Source organism: Myxocyprinus asiaticus, chromosome 44 (genome assembly GCF_019703515.2).
Source record: "Myxocyprinus asiaticus isolate MX2 ecotype Aquarium Trade chromosome 44, UBuf_Myxa_2, whole genome shotgun sequence".
Classification (NCBI taxonomy): domain Eukaryota; kingdom Metazoa; phylum Chordata; class Actinopteri; order Cypriniformes; family Catostomidae; genus Myxocyprinus; species Myxocyprinus asiaticus.
Window position 1 is genome coordinate 36,569,688 of NC_059387.1, and position 26,455 is coordinate 36,596,142.

At 40.7% G+C, this 26,455-nt stretch overlaps 1 protein-coding gene across 2 annotated transcripts; it reads right to left on the reverse strand.

The window, feature by feature from the left end:
- Nucleotides 1-25: 25 nt before the first annotated feature.
- On the reverse strand, nt 26-26,455 carry LOC127434124 (NEDD4-like E3 ubiquitin-protein ligase WWP1). 2 transcript variants are annotated; one of them, XM_051686623.1, is made up of 25 exons: nt 26,378-26,455; nt 23,994-24,048; nt 23,641-23,713; nt 23,427-23,565; nt 22,672-22,796; nt 22,450-22,590; nt 22,313-22,379; nt 21,318-21,496; nt 20,844-21,093; nt 19,006-19,101; nt 18,293-18,467; nt 17,487-17,541; nt 16,744-16,828; nt 16,495-16,623; nt 16,342-16,414; nt 16,163-16,234; nt 15,854-15,942; nt 15,529-15,688; nt 15,304-15,437; nt 14,092-14,232; nt 13,879-13,999; nt 7,277-7,381; nt 1,058-1,154; nt 889-961; nt 26-812 (listed from the first exon to the last, which is right to left on the reverse strand). In XM_051686623.1, the coding sequence occupies exons 3-25, from the start codon at nt 23,708-23,710 to the stop codon at nt 713-715; spliced, it is 2,676 nt and encodes an 891-aa protein (XP_051542583.1). In that variant the 5' UTR covers nt 23,711-23,713; nt 23,994-24,048; nt 26,378-26,455; the 3' UTR covers nt 26-712. The 2 variants fall into 2 exon arrangements, with proteins under 2 accessions (XP_051542583.1, XP_051542584.1); XM_051686624.1 differs by lacking the exon at nt 26,378-26,455 and having other exon boundaries at nt 23,994-26,362.

The window sequence follows — 26,455 nt, forward strand, 5'->3', positions numbered from 1 at the left end:
TGGAAGAACACAAGAGACATGCACGTTCGTTTAAATTCATATATTTTAATATGAAAGATAGTCATGGACACAGTTTTCCTCCCGTTTGAACTGACAGTCAAAAGGCCACAGAAAGAATTAAGTGCTAAAAGCACAACGGACTTCAGCTGCTGCCCTTCTGATCAAATACTGATTTACACTCGAAAGTGACAAACGGCAAATACTGTCATGAGCCAATCCTGACCTGCTGAATGATATGTGAGACAGCTGTCTGTCTGAGTCAAATGATCGTTCCCACTCTGTATGCAGCCATGCAATCGCTTAATCAAACGTAATGTCCATCAACACAACAAAAATAAAGACAAGGAAATAAACCCCAGGCACCTGATCAAGCTCTACAATCATTCAGTATAAGCTCTATAAAACTAGAGCCGTATGTTGGAGTTCTACTATAAAATCCTCTCTAATAGTTTTTATTCAGGCTCATTTCAAAAACCTGCCAAACGCAGAACACAAAAGTGTTATTACGATATCAGCACTTAAAAGATCAGAGAAGCTGAAACACTTGCATATTCATGGGAAATCATGTTATCGTAAAGATCGCTAAATGAGGTCTTATATTAAGATTTGGTTTAAAATGACAAAATAGCTTATTTACATAGGTAATTATCTGTGCAAGTTTCATGGTTTGTTTTACTTGGCTGGACGTGTCGCCGTAAAGCGGTGAGATGTTTCATTCCTGACCGAATCCTTCCGTCTCCTCGATGGCGAAGAGCAGCTTTTCTTTCAGCTGTTCGAAGCTTTTGTACGGAGGCAAATCCAGTCGGTTAAAGCTGAAAGAGAAGCATGTCGAGTCAGACGAGTCACGCTTTATCTGTGACGTTCACTTTCAAATATCATGAAACTCACCATGTGTGACTCCTGGGCAGCCATGTCTCTTTGCCAACCTTCTCAATGCAGAACTTCTGAGGTCCGTTGCTTCCTGGAGGAGGAAAGTCAAGGGCATGTCAGACATCTGATGTCTATAGTTGATGAAAATCACATAACGAGTGGTGACTGATGATGGTGTTTAACTCACCCATGAGCTCACTGAAGCCCCCGAGTGGAAGTCTGCAGGTGCCCGTCACAAACTGCATCAAACGCAGACGGACCTCATTATCCACCTCCTTCACAAACTGCACACACACACATGCGCAATATAATATCCAATAATGACAAAATTCAATGCAGTAAATAAACAGAAACCCATTTTCTCCTTTAGACCTTTAAAACAATGAGTAGAAAAACTCTCGCTAGACCAAATCAAATGCAGGAGAAACATTCATATGGGATAATTTGTAAGTAAAATAAATCAACAGACCAGTGTTAGATGAGTGTCAGTAGCTGGTTTTCATCCCAAGAGTTTTTAAGCGAACTCGATATCACAGAAAAAAATGCTAGACTGAAACACCAGGTGAACACATTTTCTAAAAAGCACATTATAAACGTTTGCACTCGCTATAGGTGGATTATATAAAATGACCTGTGCAGAAACTAAGACGGAAACACATTTACAGAATACATTTCTAGATATGCATAAAAAAAAGTCAAGTGACTTAATTTGCATCTAATATTACTAACCATCAGACCAATAGCATCTCAAATGTCATTAATGAAAAAAGTTTATTTTGTACAACTAGAACAGAACAATATCCCTTTTAATTGAAACATTATTTTTTTAAAGCTTCCAACCAGTTAATAACCATTTCGTTCATGTCATTTGTCAAGAAACCCAACGACAAAAGAATTTACAGATTTATACGTCTTCAGATCACCCGCACACTCTTATGGGGGGGGGGCTGTGTAACTCAGCGAGTACTGACGCTGACTACCACACCTGGAGTCATGAGTTTGAATCCAGGGCATGCTGAGTGACTCCAGCCAGGTCTCCTAAGCAACCAAATTGTCCTGGTTGCTAGGGAGGGTAGAGTCACATGGGGTAACCTCCTCGTGGTTGCTATAATGTGGTTCTCACTCTCGGTGGGGTGTGTGGTGAGTTGTGCGTGGATGCCGCGGAGAATAGCGTGAAGCCTCCACACGTGCTATGTCTCCACGGTAACGCACTCAACAAGTCACGTGATAAGATGTGCGGATTGACGGTCTCAGACGTGGAGGAAACTGAGATTCGTCCTCCGCCACCTGGATTGAGGCGAGTCACTACACCACCACGAGGACTTAGAGCACATTGGGAATTGGGCATTCCAAATTGGGGAGAAAAGAGGAGAAAAAGTAATATATAAATGAGAGAGTTCACCTGTCCAGTGCCGACTGTGACAGATATATTTCTATCCAATTTTATCAGCTGATTAGAATTTAATGTTCCATCTATGTTTTTATATTCAAATGTTTAAAATGAAACATGGGTGATGGCAGAAATATTCATTATCTCTTAGACAGATGGAGTTAAATATCAGTAAAAATCCTTCATAATTTACTTTTATCAGGCATATTTGATTTCATTTTCCAGGTAATTATAAAGAGGTCATTCCATTATTATATGTAATATGACTTAATACATAGCTTTGTTAATAGTGGCGATGTGTGTTAATAACAGGGATTCAAACTCATGAGAGGTGAAAGGTTAGAAAGTCATAGCAGGTGTTCCAGGTGTTTATTTTCAGTTGATTTGTTTGTTGTATTTAAAGCTTTTTTAAGTGTGTATGCTTAAAGTAACCCTTTCAAGTGAAATCTGTGATGTAGAAGATAGGAGTCATTTGCATAGTCCCGCCTCCGCAACATACGTAATCATCACGGTGAATTCAGAAAGAGAGAGCGGATGAGTGATGCTAACAATGGAACCTGCACTATTGTTACTATAGTTTGCTGCTTTTAACCAACGAAAAGATGTGGAGTAACGGACACAGATGTAATTGTGTTCCTGTCTGTGAACAAACTGTATCTCTGCATAACCTTTCTGAAGGATCCCAACGTTAGGAGGAATGAGTGACTTTTTGGCACATTTTCTCTATGGACTCTTTTGAGAACTACGATTCAGGTTTTGCAAAGAAACTTGAATTTAAAGATGGAGCAGTGCCAACTATATTAGACACGACAGTAATGCCGGTGCGTAAGGAATGTAATTATAATTTTTGCCTGAGATTGTTTGATGTGAATTATATAATCAGCCGTTTTTAATGCATATATAACCCATGATCAGAACTCCAACGCATAGCGGATTGTGCTTATTACATGGTTACTCACCAAAGAAATACATAATTCCTCCCAAAGTATCGATGTGAGATTAAATTATGCTAGAAGAACAAGGAGCGTGAAGAAAGACGAGCAGGAAATCGATCATGCAGGGTAATTCCCACCTGGCGAACATCTTGCATTTGTGGACATGGGAAGCGTGTAAACGCGGAGACGGGAAACCCGTGAGCCCACCATCTGTTATAACTCTCTTTACAGATGAATACAGATTTATTAAATACACATTCAAAGCTCGTGTGAGTCTGGACTGTTTACACTGTTGTCAGCTTTCCATTGCATTATTTTATCACCAAATATTTTCTGCCTGAAGTATTGGGAAGCAACAGTGTGCCGGCTTTGTTCAGGTTTCAGTAATTCAGTCAATCAATTGTTGAAATCTGATTGTGTGCTTCACATACACTGGGACATACAGCTATCAACGATTGTCTGGAGTGAGTGCTTAAGTGGATTTTGTAAATCACTTGTATGTTTTCATTCTTTCATTTTTGGAACGTGTAATGGCGGGTGGGCAAACGCTCAACAAAGATGTTAGCCAATCAGAACAGTGGGCGTGTCTTAACCACTTAAACCTGGAGCGACCCAGTACAGGGCCATCTAGGGGGCGCTGATCACCAAAAAAAATATATAATGGTATAACTAAAAAACCACTTGCTTGATCTGCACAAAATAAGTGTCGTTTTAAAGCTTAGACTGTTATCTTTACAACGAATATAGCTGATCTAGTAAATCCAGAGATATTAGTCAAACAGTGTCCTGTGAGCTACCGTGGTTAGTGTTAACGGCGATCTCTATTAGCAACGCTGTTCTCTGGAAGCATCTCACTGAAACACGATTCTTCACGTCATAGATGTGTCAGATCGTTTCACATTGGATCTCTAGAGAGTGTCGGATTCCACATTTGGGCAATCCACGTGTCATGTGTTCAGTGTGGGATCAATAACAGAACCAGAGCGCACATACAGGTGCATCTCAATAAATTAGAATGTCGTGGAAAAGTTCATTTATTTCAGTAATTCAACTCAAATTGTGAAACTCGTGTATTAAATAAATTCAATGCACACAGACTGAAGTAGTTTAAGTCTTTGGTTCTTTTAATTGTGATGATTTTGGCTCACATTTAACAAAAACCCACCAATTCACTATCTCAAAAAATTTGAATATGGTGACATGCCAATCAGCTAATCAACTCAAAACACCTGCAAAGGTTTCCTGAGCCTTCAAAATGGTCTCTCAGTTTGGTTCACTAGGCTACACAATCATGGGGAAGACTGCTGATCTGACAGTTGTCCAGAAGACAATCATTGACACCCTTCACAAGGAGGGTAAGCCACAAACATTCATTGCCAAAGAAGCTGGCTGTTCACAGAGTGCTGTATCCAAGCATGTTAACAGAAAGTTGAGTGGAAGGAAAAAGTGTGGAAGAAAAAGATGCACAACCAACCGAGAGAACCGCAGCCTTATGAGGATTGTCAAGCAAAATCGATTCAAGAATTTGGGTGAACTTCACAAGGAATGGACTAAGGCTGGGGTCAAGGCATCAAGAGCCACCACACACAGACGTGTCAAGGAATTTGGCTACAGTTGTCGTATTCCTCTTGTTAAGCCACTCCTGAACCACAGACAACATCAGAGGCATCTTACCTGGGCTAAGGAGAAGAAGAACTGGACTGTTGCCCAGTGGTCCAAAGTCCTCTTTTAAAAGTCCTCGAGACCAAAAAATGCAGATGAGCTGAAGGCCACTGTCAAAGAAACCTGGGCTTCCATACCACCTCAGCAGTGCCACAAACTGATCACCTCCATGCCACGCCGAATTGAGGCAGTAATTAAAGCAAAAGGAGCCCCTACCAAGTATTGAGTACATATACAGTAAATGAACATACTTTCCAGAAGGCCAACAATTCACTAAAAATGTTTTTTTTATTGGTCTTATGATGTATTCTAATTTTTTGAGATAGTGAATTGGTGGGTTTTTGTTAAATGTGAGCCAAAATCATCACAATTAAAAGAACCAAAGACTTAAACTACTTCAGTCTGTGTGCATTGAATTTATTTAATACACGAGTTTCACAATTTGAGTTGAATTACTGAAATAAATGAACTTTTCCACAACATTCTAATTTATTGAGATGCACCTGTACATAGTCTGTGCACAAAAGGGCGCTCAATTTTTGGAGTTATGGAATTACAGGCCAAAGGGAAGTGAAATGTTTCAAATGGGACATAGTTTAAATAATTTAATGTGTTTTTATATTTATTTGAGATTTTTGCATTCACAGTTTTCCGTTATTCTGTTTTAATGTTCAATAAAACACATGAATTATGGTTTGGAGAGATTTTTTGGACACTTTGATAAAAGGCCACCTTGGAAACCATGGCTCAATATTCTATAACTTTGGATTGTTTTGTCCTATCAACAAATTTTTTCCTTGTATAGTTGACATGTTTGAGAACAACACTGAAGTAAATGTTTTGAACATCCATATTTCCTGTTGAAAAGGTATAATGTGAAACTGAATAATAAAGGAAAAGTTTATTTTTTAGCACTCATATTTTATGTTTTGTCAGCAATGTTGTAGCATAAGAGTCTCTGAGCAGGATCCAAATATATTTTCTTACATTTTGAAAGGTTTTCTAAAAATGTATACCATTGATACCAAATTGATTGCTATTTTTTTATTGATTATAATTATTATATGTTGAGTTATAAGCTCGGAAATCATCAAAATGCCTTTCGGGTGTAAGGGGTTAAAGGCAGTTTCACACGGGACGCAGTGAACGGCAGGCGTTGTTTGCGTTCTTGCTGCCTCTCGTTTGTACAGGCGTTTTCGATTCACACGAGAAGCGGTGCGACGTGCGCCAGTAGAAGTGCAATATTGCTTCAGCTCAGATACTGTCTCTGACGCGATTACTGTAAATATTGTAGCAGTTTTCATATAAGTGATTGCACAAAGAAAATGCCACTTATTTTTTCATACAATGTGTTATAACTAAAAATGTTAATATATATATTTTTTTAATTAATATAAAATTATATCAAGGTTTAATAGCTAAATAATATAATTGTAAATATTGATGACGTCTTGCCATCTGTCTTCACATTTGATGAGTTCCACATTTTCTTTAATGACTATAGAAACAGACTGCATGTTATTTCATATTTTTATTGCAAATTGGTTTAGTATAAATAACATCATATCAATCATTAAAATAGGACGGCTAGAAATGAACATTCAAAATCCACAAAACACTCGCCTGGGCAATTGTATTTCTGTTTATCTAAAGTTGATGTTTCAGACACCTGTTGCAGAAGAGAAAATTAAAGTAGATGGTCCATGGCCCATTTGTATACATCGTACAGTCGTTTATCTTCCAAACATAAACTATAAATGTTTCCGTAGTGTATTTTCATCTGGTACACCGACTCGCTGTTTTCCTATGTATGTCTCTATAAACGATCAAAGAAACGCTATTTGTCAAGAGGAAATTCAACAACAGCGAGTACATTCGTCTCCATGTTGTTTTTGACTACACAAAAGCTAAACGTCGTTTGATTGGTTGTGAATAAATTTAGCTTTGATTGGTCAGTGACAAGTGGCAGCCGCGGAGAGATAAAATATTTTTATCTTGTGCGGTGTGCGCTGCAAGCAGTCGTGCACGACAAAGCGGCAGAATTCTCGTGAACGAGCTTGGAAAGCGGCACCGCGTCTCTCGTTTAAAATGAATAGGAAACGTGTAATGAGATTGTTTGCCCATTTTAGGGTTGAGTTTTACATTTCTCAACTTTCTAAATTTGAAGCAGACATTGGAATATTACATCAAAGTTCTAAACAGTGCAAAATGACGTGTTATGTGAAAATATGTGCCTATTTCACCACACGTCACGATTTCATTCTCTTGAAAACATGGGATGGAAATGATGCATTACTATAAATTGTTTAGCAATATTCTAATTTTTTTGCATAAATTAAATTTGCAACTTGGATGTAAACTTAGCAAGTGATAAGTGTGATGAGTTAAGGTGAGTGTGCTCAGTTGAGTAGATTCACACCTGCCAGAACCAGATGATCTGTTTGCTGTTGCGAGTGTAGTGACGATACACTGTGTTCCTCTGCCAGTCCTGAAGATCCACTTCCTGCATTCCACACAACATCACCTACAACACACAGACAGACACACACACATCAACACACACACACACACACACAGACACAGATGAAATCTAGATCATGCCATCATTTTTTCTTTTTTTAATTTCCTCCCATTTTCTCCCCAATTTGGAATGCCCAATTCCCAATGCGCTCTAAGTCCTCGTGGTGGCGTAGTGACACGCCTCAATCCGGGTGGTGGAGGATGAATCTCAGTTGCCTCCGCGTCTGAGACCGTCAATCCGCACTTCTTATCACGTGACTTGTTGAGCGCGTTACCACGGAGACATAGCGCGTGTGGAGGCTTCACGCTATTCTCTGCCGCATCCACACACAACTCACCACACGCCCCACCGAGAGCGAGAACCATATTATAGCGACCACGAGGACTCTACCCTCCCTAGCAACCAGGCCAATTTGGTTGCTTAGGAGACCTGGCTGGAGTCATTCAGCACGCCCTGGATTCAAACTCACGACTCCAGGGGTGACAGTCAATGCTCGCCGATCATGCCATCATTAAGTGCCAGTGTGAACTGATGTACAGTGGACAGACAGTGTGCTGGTGACCAATCTGGAACTCTTTTACATTTTGTTCCGAGTCAGAATAATTGGTTCTGCATCAGACCCTAAAACTGCATGTGTCAAACCAGGAAGCACTTACAAAAGGTGGGCAGCTCAGTCTAACAGGACAAAACTAGCCAACTCCCTTTATACTTGACAAAACTATTTACACTGAAAGTGCCACTGTGACACGCGTTCAGTTGAGTCTCAGCCACAGTCTGTGCTCTAATCATCTGGTGCATATAACACACACATTCGGAGAACACTTTCTTGATCCAATCTTATCAAATCTTCCGTTAGTACAACCCCAATTCCAAAAAAGTTGGGACAGAATGAAAAATGCTAATAAAAAAAAAAATGAGTGATTTGTAAATTATTATCACCCTTTGCTATATAGAAAGCTCTACAACTACACATTATATGATGTTTTTTTTTTTTTTTTTTTTTTTTAAATGTACAGTAATTTCAAATCGGATGATTGCAACACGCTCCAAAAAAGTTGGGACAGTCGAGTGTTTACCGCTGTGAAACATCACCATTTCTTCTAATAACACTGAAGACACAAGTTTGTTAAGTTTAGAAAGTGGAATTTTCCCTCATTCATCCATTATATACAGTTGAAGTCAGAAGTTTACATACACTTAGGTTGAAGTCATTAAAACTCATTTTTTTAACCACTCCACAGATTTAATATTAGCAAACTATAGTTTTGGCAAGTCGTTTAGGACAACTACGTTTAGGAGTAATTTCTCCAACAATTGTTTACAGACAGACTGTTTCACTTTTAATTGATTATATCACAATTCCAGTGGGTCAGAAGTTTACATTCACTAAGTTAACTGTGCCTTTATGCAGCTTGGAAAATTCCAGAAAATGATGTCGAGCCTTTAGACAATTAGCCAATTAGCTTCTGATAGGAGTTGTACTTAATTGGAGGTGTACCTGTGGAAGTATTTTAAGGCCTACCTTCAAACTCAGTGCCTCTTTGCTTGACATCATGGGAAAATCAAAAGAAATCAGCCAAGACCTCAGAAAAATAACTGTGGACCTCCACAAGTCTGGTTCATCCTTGTGAGCAATTTCCAAATGCCTGAAGGTACCACGTTCATCTGTACAAACAATATTACGCAAGTATAAACACCATGGGACCACACAGCCATCATACCGCTCAGGAAGGAGACGCATTCTGTCTCCTAGAGATGAACGTAGTTTGGTGTGAAAAGTGCAAATCAATCCCAGAACAACAGCAAAGAACCTTGTGAAGATGCTGGAGGAAACAGATAGACAAGTATCTATATCTACAGTAAACGAGTCCTATATCAACATAACCTGAAAGGCTGCTCAGCAAGGAAGAAGCCACTGCTCCAAAACCACCATAAAAAAGCCAGACTACAGTTTGCAAGTGCACATGGGGACAAAGATCTTACTTTCTGGAGAAATGTCCTCTGGTCTGATGAAACAAAAATCAAACTGTTTGGCCATAATGACCATCGTTATGTTTGGAGGAAAAAGGGTGAGGCTTGCAAGCCGAAATCACCATCCCAACCGTGAAGCATGGGGGTGGCAGCATCATGTTGTGGGGGTGCTTTGCTGCAGGAGGGACTGGTGCACTTCACAAAATAGATGGCATCATGAGGAAGGAAAATTATGTGGATATATTGAAGCAACATCTCAAGACATCAGACAGGATGTTAAAACTCGTCGCAAATGGGTCTTCCAAATGGACAATGACCCCAAGCATACCTCCAAAGTTGTGGCAAAATGGCTTAAAGACAACAAAGTCAAGATATTGGAGTGGCCATCACAAAGCCCTGACCTCAATCCGATAGAAAATTTGTGGACAGAACTGAAAAAGCGTGTGCGAGCAAGGAGGCCTACAAACCTGACTAAGTTACACCAGTTCTGTCTGGAGGAATGGGACAAAATTCCAGCAACTTATTGTGAGAAGCTTGTGGAAGGATACCCAAAATATTTGACCCAAGTTAAACAATTTAAAGGCAATGCTACAAATACTAACAAAGTGTATGTGAACTTCTGACCCACTGGGAATGTGATGAAAGAACTAAAAGCTAAAATAAATCATTCTCTCTACTATTATTCTGACATTTCACATTCTTAAAATAGTGATCCTAACTGAACTAAGACAGGGAATGTTTTCTATGATTAAATGTCAGGAATTGTGAAAAATTGAGTTTAAATGTATTTGGCTAAAGTGTCTGTAAACTTCTGACTTCAACTGTAGGATGGTGTGCTTTATAATGCACCACACATTCTCAGTTGGAGGGAGGTCAGGACTGCAGTCATGCCAATCTAGCACCCGCACTCTCTGCTCACACAACCATGCATTTGTAATCCGGGCAGTATGTGGTTTGAAGCTGTCCTGCTGGAAATTCCGGGATGTCCCTGGAAAAGACGGTGCTGGATGGCAGTATATGCTGCTCCAAAATTTTTACATATCTGTCTGCATTCATGGTGCCCTCACAGATGTGTGAGTTACCCATGCCATGGGTACTGACACACCCCTGGCCCATACAGACACTGGCTTTTGGACCTGATGCTGATAACAGCTTGGATGGTCCTTTTCCTCTTTGGCCCGGTAACACGATGGCTGTGTTTTTCAAAATCTATTTGAAATGTGGACTCTTCAGACCAAAAAACACAGTTCCACTGTTCTACTTTCCTTCTAAGATGAGACCAAGCCCAGAGAAGTTGGCAGCGCTTCTGGACAGTGTTGATGTATGGCTTCTCCTTTACATAGTAAAGTCTTAACTTGCATCTGTGGATGCAGCGGCGAGTGGTGTTGACTAACAAAGGTTTACTAAAGTAATCCCAAGCCCTTGTTCATTATATCCATTACAGATGAATGATGTTTTTTAAGACAGTGACGTCTGAGGAATCAGAGATCATGCGCATTCAGAAGTGGTTTTCGTCTTGCCCTTTACGCACTGAAATTTGACCAGATTCCTTGAATCTTTTAACTATATTGTGCACTGAAGAGGGTGAAATGCCCAAAATCCTTCCAATTTGTCTTTGGGGAACATTGTTCTCAAAGTGCTGGATTATCTGCTGAAGCATCTGTTGGTAAATTGACATGTCTCAAATGATCCTTGCTCTTGAAGGACTAGGCTGTTTTTGGAGGCTCCTTATATACTATAACACGACTGCCTCACCTGTTTAACATCTCCTTTTTCACATTGCCTTGTTATTTCAACTCGTCAAATTGTTATTAGCCTTAAATTGCCCGTCTCAACTTTTTTAGAGAGTGTTGCAATCATCTGATTTGAAATGACTGTACAGTTTCAAAAAACAATGAAATTCCCAAGATACAGTGCATCCGGAAAGTATTCACAGCGCTTCACTTTTTCCACATTTTGTTATGTTACAGCCTTATTCCAAAATGGATTAAATTCATTATTTTCCTCAAAATTCTACAAACAATACCCCATAATGACAACGTGAAAGAAGTTTGTTTGAAATCTTTGCAAATTTATTAAAAACAAAAAACGAATAAAATCACATGTACATAAGTATTCACAGCCTTTGCCATGACACTCAAAATTGAGCTCAGGTGCATCCTGTTTCCACTGATCATCCTTGAGATGTTTCTACAACTTGATGGGAGTCCACCTGTGGTAAATTCAGTTGATTGGACATGATTTGGAAAGGCACACACCTGTCTATATAAGGTCCCACAGTTAACAGTGCATGTCAGAGCACAAACCAAGCCATGAAGTCCAAGGAATTGTCTGTAGACCTCCGAGACAGGATTGTATCGAGGCACAGATCTGGGGAAGGGTACAGAAAAATGTCTGCAGCATTGAAGGTCCCAATGAGCACAGTGGCCTCCATCATCCGTAAATGGAAGAAGTTTGGAACCACCAGGACTCTTCCTAGAGCTGGCCACCCGGCCAAACTGAGCGATCGGGGGAGAAGGGCCTTAGTCAGGGAGGTGACCAAGAACCCGATGGTCACTCTGACAGAGCTCCAGTGTTTCTCTGTGGAGAGAGGAGAACCTTCCAGAAGAACAACCATCTCTGCAGCACTCCACCAGTCAGGCCTGTATGGTAGAGTGGCCAGACGGAAGCCACTCCTCAGTAAAAGGCACACGACAGCCCGCCTGGAGTTTGCCAAGAGGCACCTGAAGGACTCTCAGACCATGAGAAACAAAGATTGAACTCTTTGGCCTGAATGGCAAGCATCATGTTTACAGGAAACCAGGCACCGCTCATCACCTGGCCAATACCATCCCTACAGTGAAGCATGGTGGTGGCAGCATCATGCTGTGGGGATGTTTTTCAGTGGCAGGAACTGGGAGACTAGTCAGGATTGAGGGAAAGATGAATGCAGCAATGTACAGAGACATCCTTGATGAAAACCTGCTCCAGAGCACTCTGGACCTCAGACTGGGGTGAAGGTTCATCTTCCAACAGGACAACGACCCTAAGCACACAGCCAAGATAACAAAGGAGTGGCTCCGGGACAACTCTGTGAATGTCCTTGAGTGGCCCAGCCAGAGCCCAGACTTGAACCCGATTGAACATCTCTGGAGAGATCTGAAAATGGCTGTGCACCGACGCTCCCCATCCAACCTGATGGAGCTTGAGAGGTCCTGCAAAGAAGAATGGGAGAAACTGCCCAAAAATAGGTGTGCCAAGCTTGTAGCATCATACTCAAAAAGACTTGAGGCTGTAATTGGTGCCAAAGGTGCTTCAACAAAGTATTGAGCAAAGGCTTGTATACTTATGTACATGTGATTTTTTTTCATTTTTTATTTTTAATAAATTTGCAAAGATTTTAAACAAACTTCTTTCACATTGTCATTATGGGGTATTGTTTGTAGAATTTTGAGGAAAATAATGAATTTAATCCATTTTGTAATAAGGCTGTAACATAACAAAATGTGGAAAAAGTGAAGCGCTGTGAATACTTTCCGGATGCACCGTAAAACATCATATAATGTGTAGTTGTGGTGCTTTCAATATAGCAAAGGGTGAATATAATTTACAAATCACTCCTTTTTGTTTTATTAGCATTTTTCATACTGTCCCAACTTTTTCAGAATTGGGTTGTAGAAGAACACAGGACTTTTCATCCGTCTGACTGCAAACAGAGTCCGCTTTGGTACATACAGCACTTCTGAGGACTAAATAACTGGATTTGCCTTCATTTGTCAGGTAGTGACATCAAATCTTTCAATGATATTTAGAGTTTCGTTTGAGGAGTGTAGTAGCACGTAAAGCAGAAATCCACGAACAGAAATGTATTATAGATTGCTTTGTTACGTCTGTGAAATCCTCTGAGATTAGATTTGTGTTCTGTACTTAGACACATTGTCTGCTATTTTCCTCCAATCACTCACGGAGACTGCCTTTCTATAAATCATTTCTTTCCCTGTGTTGGTCTTTTATTATTATGTGATTTATGTCATGTAATCCCACCCCTAAATGGCACGAAATGAAAAACCCGACTGTGATTGATTGCTTAACTTGTCAGTTAGACAGCTTTTCTTGTCTAAGTGGGTGATTCTTGGCCAGTTTAAGCTGCTTTATGGTCCAGACCGTTATCATTGTAGTTAAAGGTCTGCCAACGCGAGACTAAAAGACATCCTGTTTCTCTATATGTCGCAATGCACAGCGGCTCCAGACACTTTATTTTTCCTAAATGTCTAAAGTAAAATAATTTGATTGAAAATTGTCATATATGTGAATTGCTTGTTATAAATTGTATCTGTTAGATTTAAACAAATTTTGACCGCCACAGCTTGTGATGGCATAAAATACTGAATTAAATAACTTTGGAGATCAACATGTTCTCAAATAAAACTTTTAAAAACAATGATGTGGCATTATTGTGTGTGTGCAGGTATGTAGAAATGGAGCAAGTTCATCTTTCAGTTCTCAAATCAACAGTGATCCACCAGCCGAACACCAGCACACACACACACCTCTAGCTCTTTCTCATCAAAGTATTGCAGCCACTGCAGCGGCACGACCTCATTGAAGCCGTCCAGAAACGCTTTGGTTTGATTCTCAACACCACGAGAAAATCTCCATTCCGCCATCAGCCTGCAGAACATAAACACACCATCAGTCCAGACGTGTGTGTGTGTGTGTGTGTGTGTGTGTGTGTGTGTGTGACAGCATCAGCGATGTTTTACCCGATATATTCCTCTTTATTCTCCTCAGTCACCAGAACATTTGCACCGTCGTCTTTCAGGTCATGTGACGTGATTTTGCCCAAGATCTCCATGTCGACTGAGAAGTACATCTCCAGACCGCACTCCTCAATGTTATTATCTCTGTCAATCAATCACATCTGATCAGTCTGATGTCATCACTCACTGGTACTTTACTTGAGGTCATGAGGTCAATCCATTTCCAACGGCTGATTGTAGAAACTTTTCAAATGCTGCTTTCATCATCTAACTCGACAGACCGCTTTAAAAAGACTCTGTGATGTCTGAAGGATCTAAATTGACTTTCAAAGGCATGGTGTGTGTGTGTGTGTGTGTGTGTGTGTTACTTCAAGAGAGCAAACATCTGGTGTTGTGTTTCATTTATGTTGTTTCTTGATTTCTTTCATATAATTTTTTTCATACATATATCATTCAATATATCATATATATATACTCATTTTTACTTGTTACTTTTCATTTTACATTCTTTTACCTTTTAATCTCATGCTGTGTGCTGTATTGTCTTTGTAGGTTAGAGTCTACATTTTAAGCTCTTCAATGTCACAGGAAGTTGTTGTGATGCAGTAATTTTCTGTTGTCTTTACTTGATATAATAACACTTGTTGAATTTGTGCTGATCAGACGAAGTCAGAGAAAGACGCAACTAAGATCATTCAATAAACTCTGCTCATTTAGAGATCTAGTGAAGCAACTGAATCCCACACCTCTGACCACTTTTTCTACATTTAAGCAAGTCAGGAATATGTGCATTAAAGCTGAAGTTTGTCATTTCTGCTCCACCAAATGGAATAACAAAAATAAAAATAAAGCTTTCTGAATACACCTCCCATTGGTCAAACAAACCGATAGTCCCACCCCCAAATCACGCCATTGGTTGAGCCAGTGTTATTGTGTTTAGACAGATGGGTCCTCAAAACAAAGAGGAATTTGATAGCACCACAGAGGCAGTGTTTATAGCTTTCGAGAAAATTAACCCCTGAATGGCATAATTATAGCTGTATCTGCTATAACTTCAGCTTTAAATATGATAGATGTAAATTCTAGCAGTTAGATGCATTTGCATTTAATAAACAGATATTAGATATAACCCTCAATTTAATTATCAGACAGCTCATGACCTCATCATTTACATCATCATCATCATCATTAATAATAATCAGACGACAGACGCACCTGATCCAGATGAGAGAATTGTAGAATTCTGGATCGATTGACTCCAGATCTTTCAGGATCAGTTTCTTATTGAGCATGCGTTTGTAGAAGGGCAATGAGAAACCCGTGTCAATGAACTTCCCATGGAAGAGTGCCTGCAAACACACGTGCACACAGGAAAAGAGCTATAACACATGCTTCCACAGACGTCAGTGGTGTAATGGTGTGTGTGTGTGCTTGTCTTGCCATGGCGATGAAGCGGCCGATGAAGCAGAAGTATGACAGGTGATCGGGGTTGATGGTGGACGCAGGGTTGATCTGCAGACAGTAGTTGCTCTTGCCAGCGTACTCAAACAGACAGTACATGGGGTTTAACACCTCGTGAGAGAGGAGGAAGAACCATTCACTGCACACACACACACACACGCACACGACAACTGAAAACATTAGAAAAACTACTGTGACATCTGTTTAAACACATTTATCAAGTCACATGATCACATTAGTCAAAGTCATGTCATCACTCCAGCCCTGCAAACACATCGCTGCACTGTGTGTGTGTGTGTGTTACCGCGCAAGGCCTCCGTAGTCGAGTCCCTCCTCTCCTTTGAAGATGACGTACAGTCTCCTCCTCAGATCATACGGCTTAAAGTTCATGATCTGTAGAAGCAACCGGAACAGTGAAGTGAAGGAGTGTGCGTGTTGATCTATAATTTGTTTCCATAAGCGACAAAACTTCTAAATTTGACAAGGGATATTTGAAGACGGCCTCATTAGAAGAAAAGAGCAAATGATGCAGTTGGTCTATAGTTACTATGAAACAATTGAGGGGTTTGAAATGTCTCATCTAGAAACAAGTGTGTAACATAATTTCTCTAACCTGCTGGAAAGAATCTTCAAACAGCGTCTGTCTGGATACAGTGATCTTCACATGACTGGAAAGAGCGTTAGACTGAAACACACACACACACACACACACACACAAACACATACACACACAGTTTATAAATGACAAACACTCAGAGTGTGATGCGTTCTGAAGAGTTGAGTGATCGATACCTGACACAGATAGCGGAAGTGAGCCAGTTTCCACCTGAAGCTTCGCTCGTATGCGATCTGTGGCCCTTTAATGCTGCACAAACACACACACTTTCATTAGACAAACACACTCTCTACAGTAACACACACAGAGTGTCAGATTCATTCACTCACACAGAAGATTTGCCCGTCCGAGGGTCACTGAACGTGGTGGTGCGTGTGTTATGATCCACAAAGTAGCGAACGCCCTCTCGTGTGTAGCGAATCTCCCAGCCCTCCGGCAGAGGGTCTTCATTCTGCAGCCTGACACACACACACACACACACACACACACACACACACACACACACACACACACGTGATGAGCGACACACACAATGAGGGATCTTGAGCATTAATATGGTCACATAATGTGATTCTCACCCTTGTGTTCGTGGATCTTCCCACTGCGTCGTTTTCGTGTTGTGATTGACGAAATAAACGCGGTCGTTGGCGTCCACACGGCGCTCTGAGAACATGAAGTCAACACACACACACAAACTGCTGTAAGTGACATCATCATAAAGAGTGTGGGGTGTGTGATACAAGCAAACAAATATACTGCTATTCTTAACATTTCTGTCAGATGGCAATACACAATTCCAGTGAGTAGTGACTCCTAACCAATAAAATAATTTAGTTTTCTTTTTGATTTAAATCAAAGTCTAAAGTAACAATAGACCTTTCACATTTTTACAAGTATGCACTTTGGCAGACACTTTTATCTGAACTGACCTACAGTGCATTCAAGGTGTACATTGTATCAGTTTGTGTGTTCTCCAGGAACCGAACCCATGACCTTGGCATTGCTAGCAGTATGCTCTATCAGTTGAGCTACAGGAACCCCACTGTATTTTTTATTTGATCAGTCATAAACAATGAAAGTTAGGAAAGTCTGATGGCGTTAGCAACAGTAACTAAGGGTATCGAGTCAGTTCAAGAACATGGAGGACAGAACTCTTTTTGACAAGCTCATCCTCATTTTTTTTCCCCAAATGTAAAGTGAACATGGAACACAATTTGTCTAGCATATGGCGCCATTTTGCATATCTGCAACAGACATTATGAGAAAAATTTTGACATTTCTATGTTGTTTTTACTGGTATATCTGTCAAACGATGTCTTACCCCAGCCCGGAGGCAGTGGACCCAGTGGATCATTCTCTGCTGACATCATAGATGCCTGAGAACCAATCAGAGACACACATGAGACACCAGAGAGAGAGTGAGAAGAGAGTGAAGATTGAACTTTAAACATGACATCATCACTGTGTGTAATGTGTTAATCACCATGAGACAAACGAGATCGGATGACAATCAATCAACACACACACTGCACTGATGGTGTACTGCAGGAGTGTCCAAACCTTTTTTTTGGTGTGCCAGATAGATAAATTAAACGAGTCGTCGTGAGACGTATGGCTGTAAATAATAAGTACAGTAAGTGAAGCTTGATGTTTATAGATTACCAGCATTACCTCGTCTTCATGTGCAGGTCGTTCATTGATTTTGGGATAAAACATTTATGTCTGAATGCAGAATTCCAAACTGTACAATCCAATTATGAATAGTGAAAATACTGCATATGTACTGAAGGGAGGGACAGTATAAAATGTTTTAATTCTGGAGCCAGACAAGAAACTACAGGAAACACAATCTAGTTGAATAAGACCCAAATAATGCACTCTGACACTTGTAAAGTAGGTTAGACTGCAGGATTCAATCAAGTCAAAAGAGAACAGCATTTTGTCATGTGCATGGGTGGGTTTGGGGAAATAAGACATTTGTGAGTGATTTGTTTTCTAAAAATAAAGGATAATACCCAAATGTTTTTGCAGGTCACACTTATATGGTGTGCATATGGTTGGACTGCTGGCTGAAATTTGGAAAACCCTGGTATATAGTGTGTGTGTGTGTGTGTGTGTGTGTAGTACCGAGTACAGGTATCTCTGGTTGAACTGATGCATGGCTCCCTGCAGTTGACTGCGCTGTGACTGCCACTGTTCAAAGTTCCTCACAGACTCCATCGTGGGTCGCTGCCATGTGGTGGTGCGTGTGTTATGATCTACATAATAGACCCTGCCGCGATTATCCACCCTCCTCTCCCAGCTACAGAGAGAGAGAGAGTCAGTCTTCACAAATGAGGATCATCACAGTATCTTCACAAAAATAAATAAACAAACAAAAAACACAAGGAAAACATTTGTGTAAACTGAGTACAGGAAACACTGAGTCCAGTAGAGGAAACACTGAGCTTCGGATCTCTATTCACACATTTCATAAGGGCTAAAAACTCAAAAATAATGTTTCCCAAACACTCATACCACACACCCCCATCTGCCATTGATCAAACAAACAAAGTCCCACCCCAAACACACACTATTTGTTGAGTCAGAAGTTGACATGTTGGGCCCCTCAAACAAACAGAAGAGTCACAGTGTTTACACTCTTCAGGAAGTCAAACTATCAATGGATTGCTGATAGTGACTCACTAAACTGAGATACCAGAAAGCATTCTAACATCCAGAAAATGACCCAAAGGCAAAGCTGGGTTATAAACTAGTGTCTCATAGTGAGGAACCCTGCAGCTCTGCGATACTGACGACTCCAGTGGTAAGGGTTAAAGGTTATGGTCAGGTGGTCTCACCCCAGTGGTAAGGGCTGTGGTCTCTCCCAGGTTGTTGTTCTGGTGTTGTGATCTACATAGTAAGTTCTGCCATGAGGGTCTTTCCTCTGTTCCCACCTGAGAACATAAACACACACTGATAAAGAGAGTGAGTGTGTGTGTGTGTGTGTCAGTCTGTCTGTCTGTGTGTGCGTGTGTGTGTGTGTGTGTCTCCAAGTTATGAATGATAAGACTGTGCAGGTAGTAAGAAAGTGGATTGGCCTGAACACACACACTACAAGGTGACATAATTTTCCACAGTCGACAGGAAGGTGGTTTGGGAGTACCTAATTTTGAATGGAGTTATATCACCACAAGGCTTTCATATCTGCTGAATATGCTAAACACTGATGACAAAACTGTACATGAACTTGCAAGAGCATCACTGTTTTTAAGACATTAAGCGGCATAAAGTCCCACTTGCTAGAGAACCTGAATCCACTTTTTTGGGGTTTAAGAAGAAGCCAAGTGGTAAACTAGACACACACTCTGCTGGCTTTGGAATCTGGTCTGATTGGCCTGACCGGAATGATCTTTGCTACTTGACAGGTGTTAGTTTGGAGTGGAAATGGTCCTCCTCTGAGACATTGAAAGTTTCAGATGAATTGATAACTGACCCACTGGCTTCTGTCAGGGCAACAGTGAGCCAAAATGGAACATTGTACCAGCTTCCAGAGACCAATGCATGCAGACATCTTTTAGACTTGTACAAACAGCAGCAAAAGCTCCACTGGACTGGACTGAAATTTCAGGGGAAACTGGCATGTCTCTCTTCAGCTGATCACTCAGTTTCTCACTCAATATTGAGAAATTCCGTAATTGATGAGGACATTATTAGATTCACAATAAAAGCAAGACTACAAGTCTTGGCAACAATGTTGAATCTTTCCAGATAGACATGTCTCCAGCTGTTTATACCACAATAATGAAGTAACTGAATCCTTGAGTTATGTATTAAATGGGTGTCCAGCATATAACGGCCTTTACATCGCCCGACATCACAGAATTGTAGATTTGTTGACTGAAAATGTACATTGTGCTACCTCTGCTTCTGGTATATTTAAACACTCTACTGTTAAATCTGACATGTTTAAAATGTGTATAAATCCTGATGTATTCTCAAACTTAACAGCAAACACCCCAGATGACATTGTTAACAAGATGCAACAGAGAGTGTTTGTGCTGGAAGTGGGGTGTGTGTTTGACCATAGTCTAGAGGAGATCTGTGACGAGGAGGAGGTCGTGAGGACACACGGCTGTCCCTGAATCAGGCTAATCAGCCGGAAAAGGGATAAAGACGATCCGGAGGTGCCAGTTCGAGAGAGACGCACGCGGCCGCATTGCAAGTGTGTCTGCGTTTATGTTTGTTTTATGTTGAGTTTTATCATTAAACTTTACGTTGACTGTTTAGCCAGTTCCCGCCTCCTCCTTGCCCAACCTGTTACAAGGTCTTTTTCACTACACTGTTTAAATATCAACCACTTGTTCAGTGTATTAACAACATTGAGTATAAGTGTCAACTCTTAATCTTTATTTTTGGGAGTCTAGGTCACGTACACAGGCTTGTAGTGAGGGGGTTACAGGTATGTCCCAAAGGAAGGTCAAACAGCTGGCCAGAGACTGTTCTGTATCAGACATTATTGGTAGTCGCAGTGTGTGGAGTAGGCGTTGTTATCTGTATCCTTGATAATAATGATTGAATACTGATGTGTAATTGGCAAGTTTCTCGCAAACATGCATCCTTTTTGTATTTCTTTGTTGAGTGGATATAAATAAATATTTCAAATGTATCTGTGTGTGTTTCTGTGTGTGTGTCTGACCCGGGTGGTAGTGGTTCTGGTCCGGTGGGAGGTGGCTGCTGTTGTGGTTTTCCTCCATCAGGGGTGGGGTGGCTGGAGTCGGGGGGAGCAGCAGCTGCTGATGAGGAGGGAGGAGGAGGTGATGAAGAGTCAGTAGCACAGGAGGAGACAACAGCACCACCCGCAGGAGAGGAGGAAGAACTGCAGGAGATCTCTGCAGCTGCAACTGCATTATCAGCTGCAGACGACACCTCACAACCCTCACCGTTCACTAACACACATACACACAGATTACAAACATATACGTCATGACGTTTGCTCTCCAGACTCTTTACATCAAGTTCAAGGTTTCATGACTGCATGTGTGACAAAATCAGTGTCATGCTGGGTAGCTCTGCCCACTGTGAACTGTTTTTGACAAAAAGATCACTAGAATCTTACTGCATCTAGATGGGACACCAGGATATCAGGTCTGGTTCAAAAATCAGCACTCACCAGCTGCGCAGTTCACATCACTGCTGGCAGTCTGTCGATTGGGTGTGGCCTTTGGACTGGGGGTTTGGTGTGAGGGGGAGGAGTCTCCATCTCCATTGATGAGGGGGGAGGGGCTAAATTCACTGTGGGCAGTGGTGGGTGGGGCTTCATTCTCAGGCCCGTCTGTACCGTTCACAGATCTGCAGAAACATGTTTGTAAATTAACAATCATTCAATATTTACAAACGAAAGCTAGATTAAAATGTTGACATTCAGTATTGATCACTGATGATTAGGGCTGCACAATTAATCAAATAATTAATCAAGATTGCAATTATAACTGCCATAATTAACCAATCATGAAAAGTTTCAATTATAGCACTCCATAGGTCTACCCATGTTGCATTAAAATGTTCCATTTAACTTTGTATTTAATGTATGTTTTTGCAGTGGTTGATCATTTTAACCAATCAGAGATACTGTATGTCAGTTGCTCGCTTTAGAGTACGATTTATTCAAAATTTGTTTTTTATGCTTCTGAGAGGGTAAAGTTGACCGGTTAGTTCATTTGTCTTGATTTACTGATGCATAAAACAGCAATAAAGTCATTAACAGTTCTTGTTTTGGATGTGTAGCCAACAGAAAGAATATGGCATGCAGCTGATCCACCCAGAATAATTATTTTAATGTAAATACTAATAAACTAAATTAATCGTAATTACAATATCAAGGTAAATAATCATATTAATATTTTTGTCAGTCGTGCAGCCCTACTGATGATGTACATTAGTTTTCATTCAAGGCCATTTCAGATAAACAAGGCTAATCATAAATTTACTGACATTTTCTAAATATTACCATCCTTTATCAAAGACAAAGTAAGAGGTCTGGAGATCAGAGCGTGATTGGTGGCTTTGAAAGAGCTCACGCGCGTTACTGAACTCATTAATCTACAGCTGTGACGAAGAACCAGAAAAACACCTGCACAACTTTTCTTGAGGGAAAATTCCTCTCACCTGTTCTGAATCCTCGCAGAACTTTCATCTGTGTTCTCATGAAGAGCATCTCCATTCTGATGAACTTCTGGAAGAGAGAGAGAGCGAGGTAATGTTGAGCTGTTAAAGGTCAAGTTAAGGGATGTGGATGTTCTTACTGTTAGCAGTGGTTGAGTTTCCATTGTGCATGTGCTGCAGGTCTAACGAGGGCCCGTCCAGGAAGACTGTGAGTTCACCAGTGGACACGACACCATTCTTACTGTCCACAGTTAGAGTCAACACCTCACGAACATTCTCCACTGAAACAACAGTGACACATTACAAAACTCATCTACAATCTTACATTAAACTCACATGTTGTTCGGACAGCTGGGACGTACGTTTGCTGTCATGTTTGCGGAGTGTCTCTATCAGGTCCAGGGAGGCTCTCCCCAGCAGCACGTCTGCTTTGAGTGTGTGATGACTCCAGACTCTGAAGTCCAGCTGCGAGTGTGCCGTTACATTCCTGCAGCAGACGCATTAGTGTTAAGACACATCTATTATCACCTCAAGAACACACAAAACCCTAATGCCATATAAATCAAATCAATCAAATCAAATCACATTTATTCACATAAAGACACAGTGAAGGAGACATTGGCTGTCATTCACTAACTCAAAATCTCATGCATTTCTGACTGTCAAAGTGACATCTGACATCATCACATGACCATCATGAATAACTCTAACACTTGATATTAGGTTTTTTTGAGATGAGCAAGTTCTGCGCAGATGTGATAGTTACCATATTTCTAAAATATCTATAATATGTTTTTCTTTATTAAGCAAAAAATTTAACTGCTTTTGAGGGGAATTAAATAACAGGTAGTGACATTTAAAAGCAACTAAATTTAAATTACATCCACTTTATCTGCAACAAAGCATATGGATACGAATCACTTGATATCTGAATTTGATCTTGTAGGTGTCTGATCCACTACGAGAAGTGAGAACTGTCTGACTTGACAGCACTTATTTTACTCCTGACTGCAGCCGTCTACTCTCGTCTGCTTTCAAGGCAAGGCGTTTGGCATTTTAAACGAGCCTATTATTATTTGTCTCTCAGCTGCTTGTGTCCGGCGTGCTGATGTCTTACAGAGTCAAGCACTCGTCCCATTTAGGATTGGATGAGCTGTGAGATTTGGTGGTTTTCTTGCTCTCTCCCTCTGATGTCACTTCAACATAGATGGCCGTTCCAAACCAATTTTTCTTCCTCTTGAGTTTGGCACCTGAAACTGCAGCACACACTCATGAGTTCATCGTCTACAGTAAACACGGCACTTACACGTACGGTGATGATGTCGTCTTACCAATGGCGTCCAGCTGCGCGCGTTCCCTCACATCATTGCTAGAGTCTGTCCTGCAGGAGCCCGTGGCCATGACCTTAAACACACCACAGGACCTGAATGAACAAATGTTCACTGCAAACACATCAATGTGCTTCATCACTAGTATCATGAATATTTCCACACAAGACTTTCATCCATTACACGCTGTTTCTGTGAGCCGTTACGTTAGCAGTCGTTAGCAGATTTGGGTTAGGGTACTAATAAATGGTCCATAAACATCAGATCTAACTTACCCATCAGCCCCACAAAGAAAGCTAACAGAACAATGAGCATACTGCCAAAACTGAATTGAAATATAATGTTGATCAACTCACAATAGATGTGTGAGACACCTGCCGTCCTTCAGCCGTCACTGTGAGCCATTCTTAGCTGAAACACACCACAACACAACAACACACAACACAACACTATCATACACACAACAACACAACCCCTATGTAGTCTGCAGAATGAGGCGGGGCTACATATGGGGCAGATTTTCAGGTGTCGCCTCACCCATAATATAGTCTCATTGGCCCGTTCATCTTTCATAGACATACATGATAGGAGGTGTGGTTGTCATTGCAGGTGTTATCACTCTTTGAGAGATATTGAATAGTTGAGCCAAACCATTTGATTACTTGTATGTGATATTCAATCCTAAATTCCATGTATTTTAAGTGAGGAATAAATCGGGATTTATAAAGGCTGAAACTGACGTGAAAATGTTCTAAAACAAATGTTTTTTTTTAAACATAACCAAACCCTTTATGGAGCGAGGAGGAGAGATAATCGGTTTCAATCCTTCAAAGTAATTAATATGAATCAATATAGAATACGAGTGAAAGCACCGCAACTATCTCAAGAATGGCATAACAATTTTCATCAGTTCATCAACCTCTTGTTTGCTATTGTTGATGGCATAAATTAAAATGACTAAATTCCTAAAATACATGGTAATCAATAGATCGAGCAGATACAGACGGTGTGCATGAAGCAAACTTGGTCAATGAAAGAATCTATTTTTTTCCCTCCCCTTTTCTCCCCAATTTGGAATGGCCAATTCCCAATGCGCTCTAAGTCCTCGTGGTGGCGTAGTGACTCGCCTCAATCCGGGTGGCAGAGGACGAATCTCAGTTGCCTCCGCATCTGAGACCGTCAATTTTACACATCTTATCACATGACTTGTTGACCGTGTTACCGTGGAGATATTGCACATGTGGAGGCTTCACGCTATTCCTCGCGGCATCCACGCACAACTCACCACGCGCCCCACCAAGAATGAGAACCACATTATAGTGACCACAAGGAGGTTATCCCATGTGACTCTACCCTCCCTAGCAACCGGGCCAATTTGGTTGCTTAGGAGACCTGGCTGGAGTCACTTAGCACACCCTGGATTCGAACTCACGACTCCAGGGGTGATAGTCAGCATCAATACTCGCTGAGATACCCAGGCCCCCGAAAGAATCTATTATTAATCATGCAAAATAATCCCTCATGATGGTGATGAGCTATTATGGCAGAAACCGGGAGACTAAAAGTGCATGCATGCACTCAGTTTTTCGAGAATTGCCCGTTGCATACAAGCACATGCCTTATGAACGAATGATTGAACGAACGACATGGGTTTTTGTATTCTGTCCCCCAATATTAAGATATTTGAAAATACGTTTATATTACATCTTTATAACTTTTGTGAGAGTGTAATTTACAGTTAATTTACAGGCGCTGCTGTTGGTTTTCATAACCCATATGTTGAGTTATAAATCAAAATGTTTATATTACAACACTGATACACTTTTTTCATTTTCACTCTGTGGTGATATTTTTTTTTACATATTTTATAATTAATTTAATTCATAATTCATTTCTCTAATCAAGTGTTATAATGAAGGATTTTATTATTATTAATTTGTGATTTACAAATTTGAATGACAGCAGACACATCAACACAATTTGTTCACAAGTCCATGCGACTCAGTCCTACTACATTTGTTTGCAATGACACGTGAGGTACAATACGATTTCATATCACTTACGAGCCACAGCACTATAATACAAATTATCGGGCTACACTATTTTAAAACGAATCTCATATCATGTACACCACTAAAAGAAAACCGAGCCAATGAGAGTAAGTTATGGGCGGGGCGACACGTGTTGCCCCGCCCCATTCTGCAAGCTGCAGCCAGGGATACTTGGTGTGTTTATGATCTGCGGCCTGTAACCGGCGCGCGGCTGTAGTCACTTTAGTTTACAGACGCATACATAAGTGTAAATGACTTTATTAAATTATTTATTACATGTTCGTTTTGAATGAATGACGGTCCAGTGCGGTTAGTTCTGTAGAAGTATTCGGTGACAGAACCGCAAATATTGCGCCGTTCCTCCGCATACACATGCTAACAAGCTAACATATTAGCACCGCTGCTAACGTTGCTCTGACGAAATCAAACCACTAATAAACTCGAATTACACAAACACACACACACTGCTGTCACACACATGTCTGTCTCTCTAACACTCTCTTCTGTGTGTGTTTGTAATCGTGTTTAATCTCACGCAGGCCTCAAGCGCCGCCATTTCTGCATTTAAACCTCCAGCACGAGCGTCAAACTCCAGCGGTGACCGTTAAACCAGTTAACCGTGTTACAGTGAACGAGTAAGCATTAAACTGATCGATAAACTGCTGATCAAACAGAAAGTTTAAACTCACCAGGCGCTGCAGCTCAAACTCAACTGCACAGACTCCTCCCACTAACATACGCGCACGCGCATCACAAAAGTTGATCTA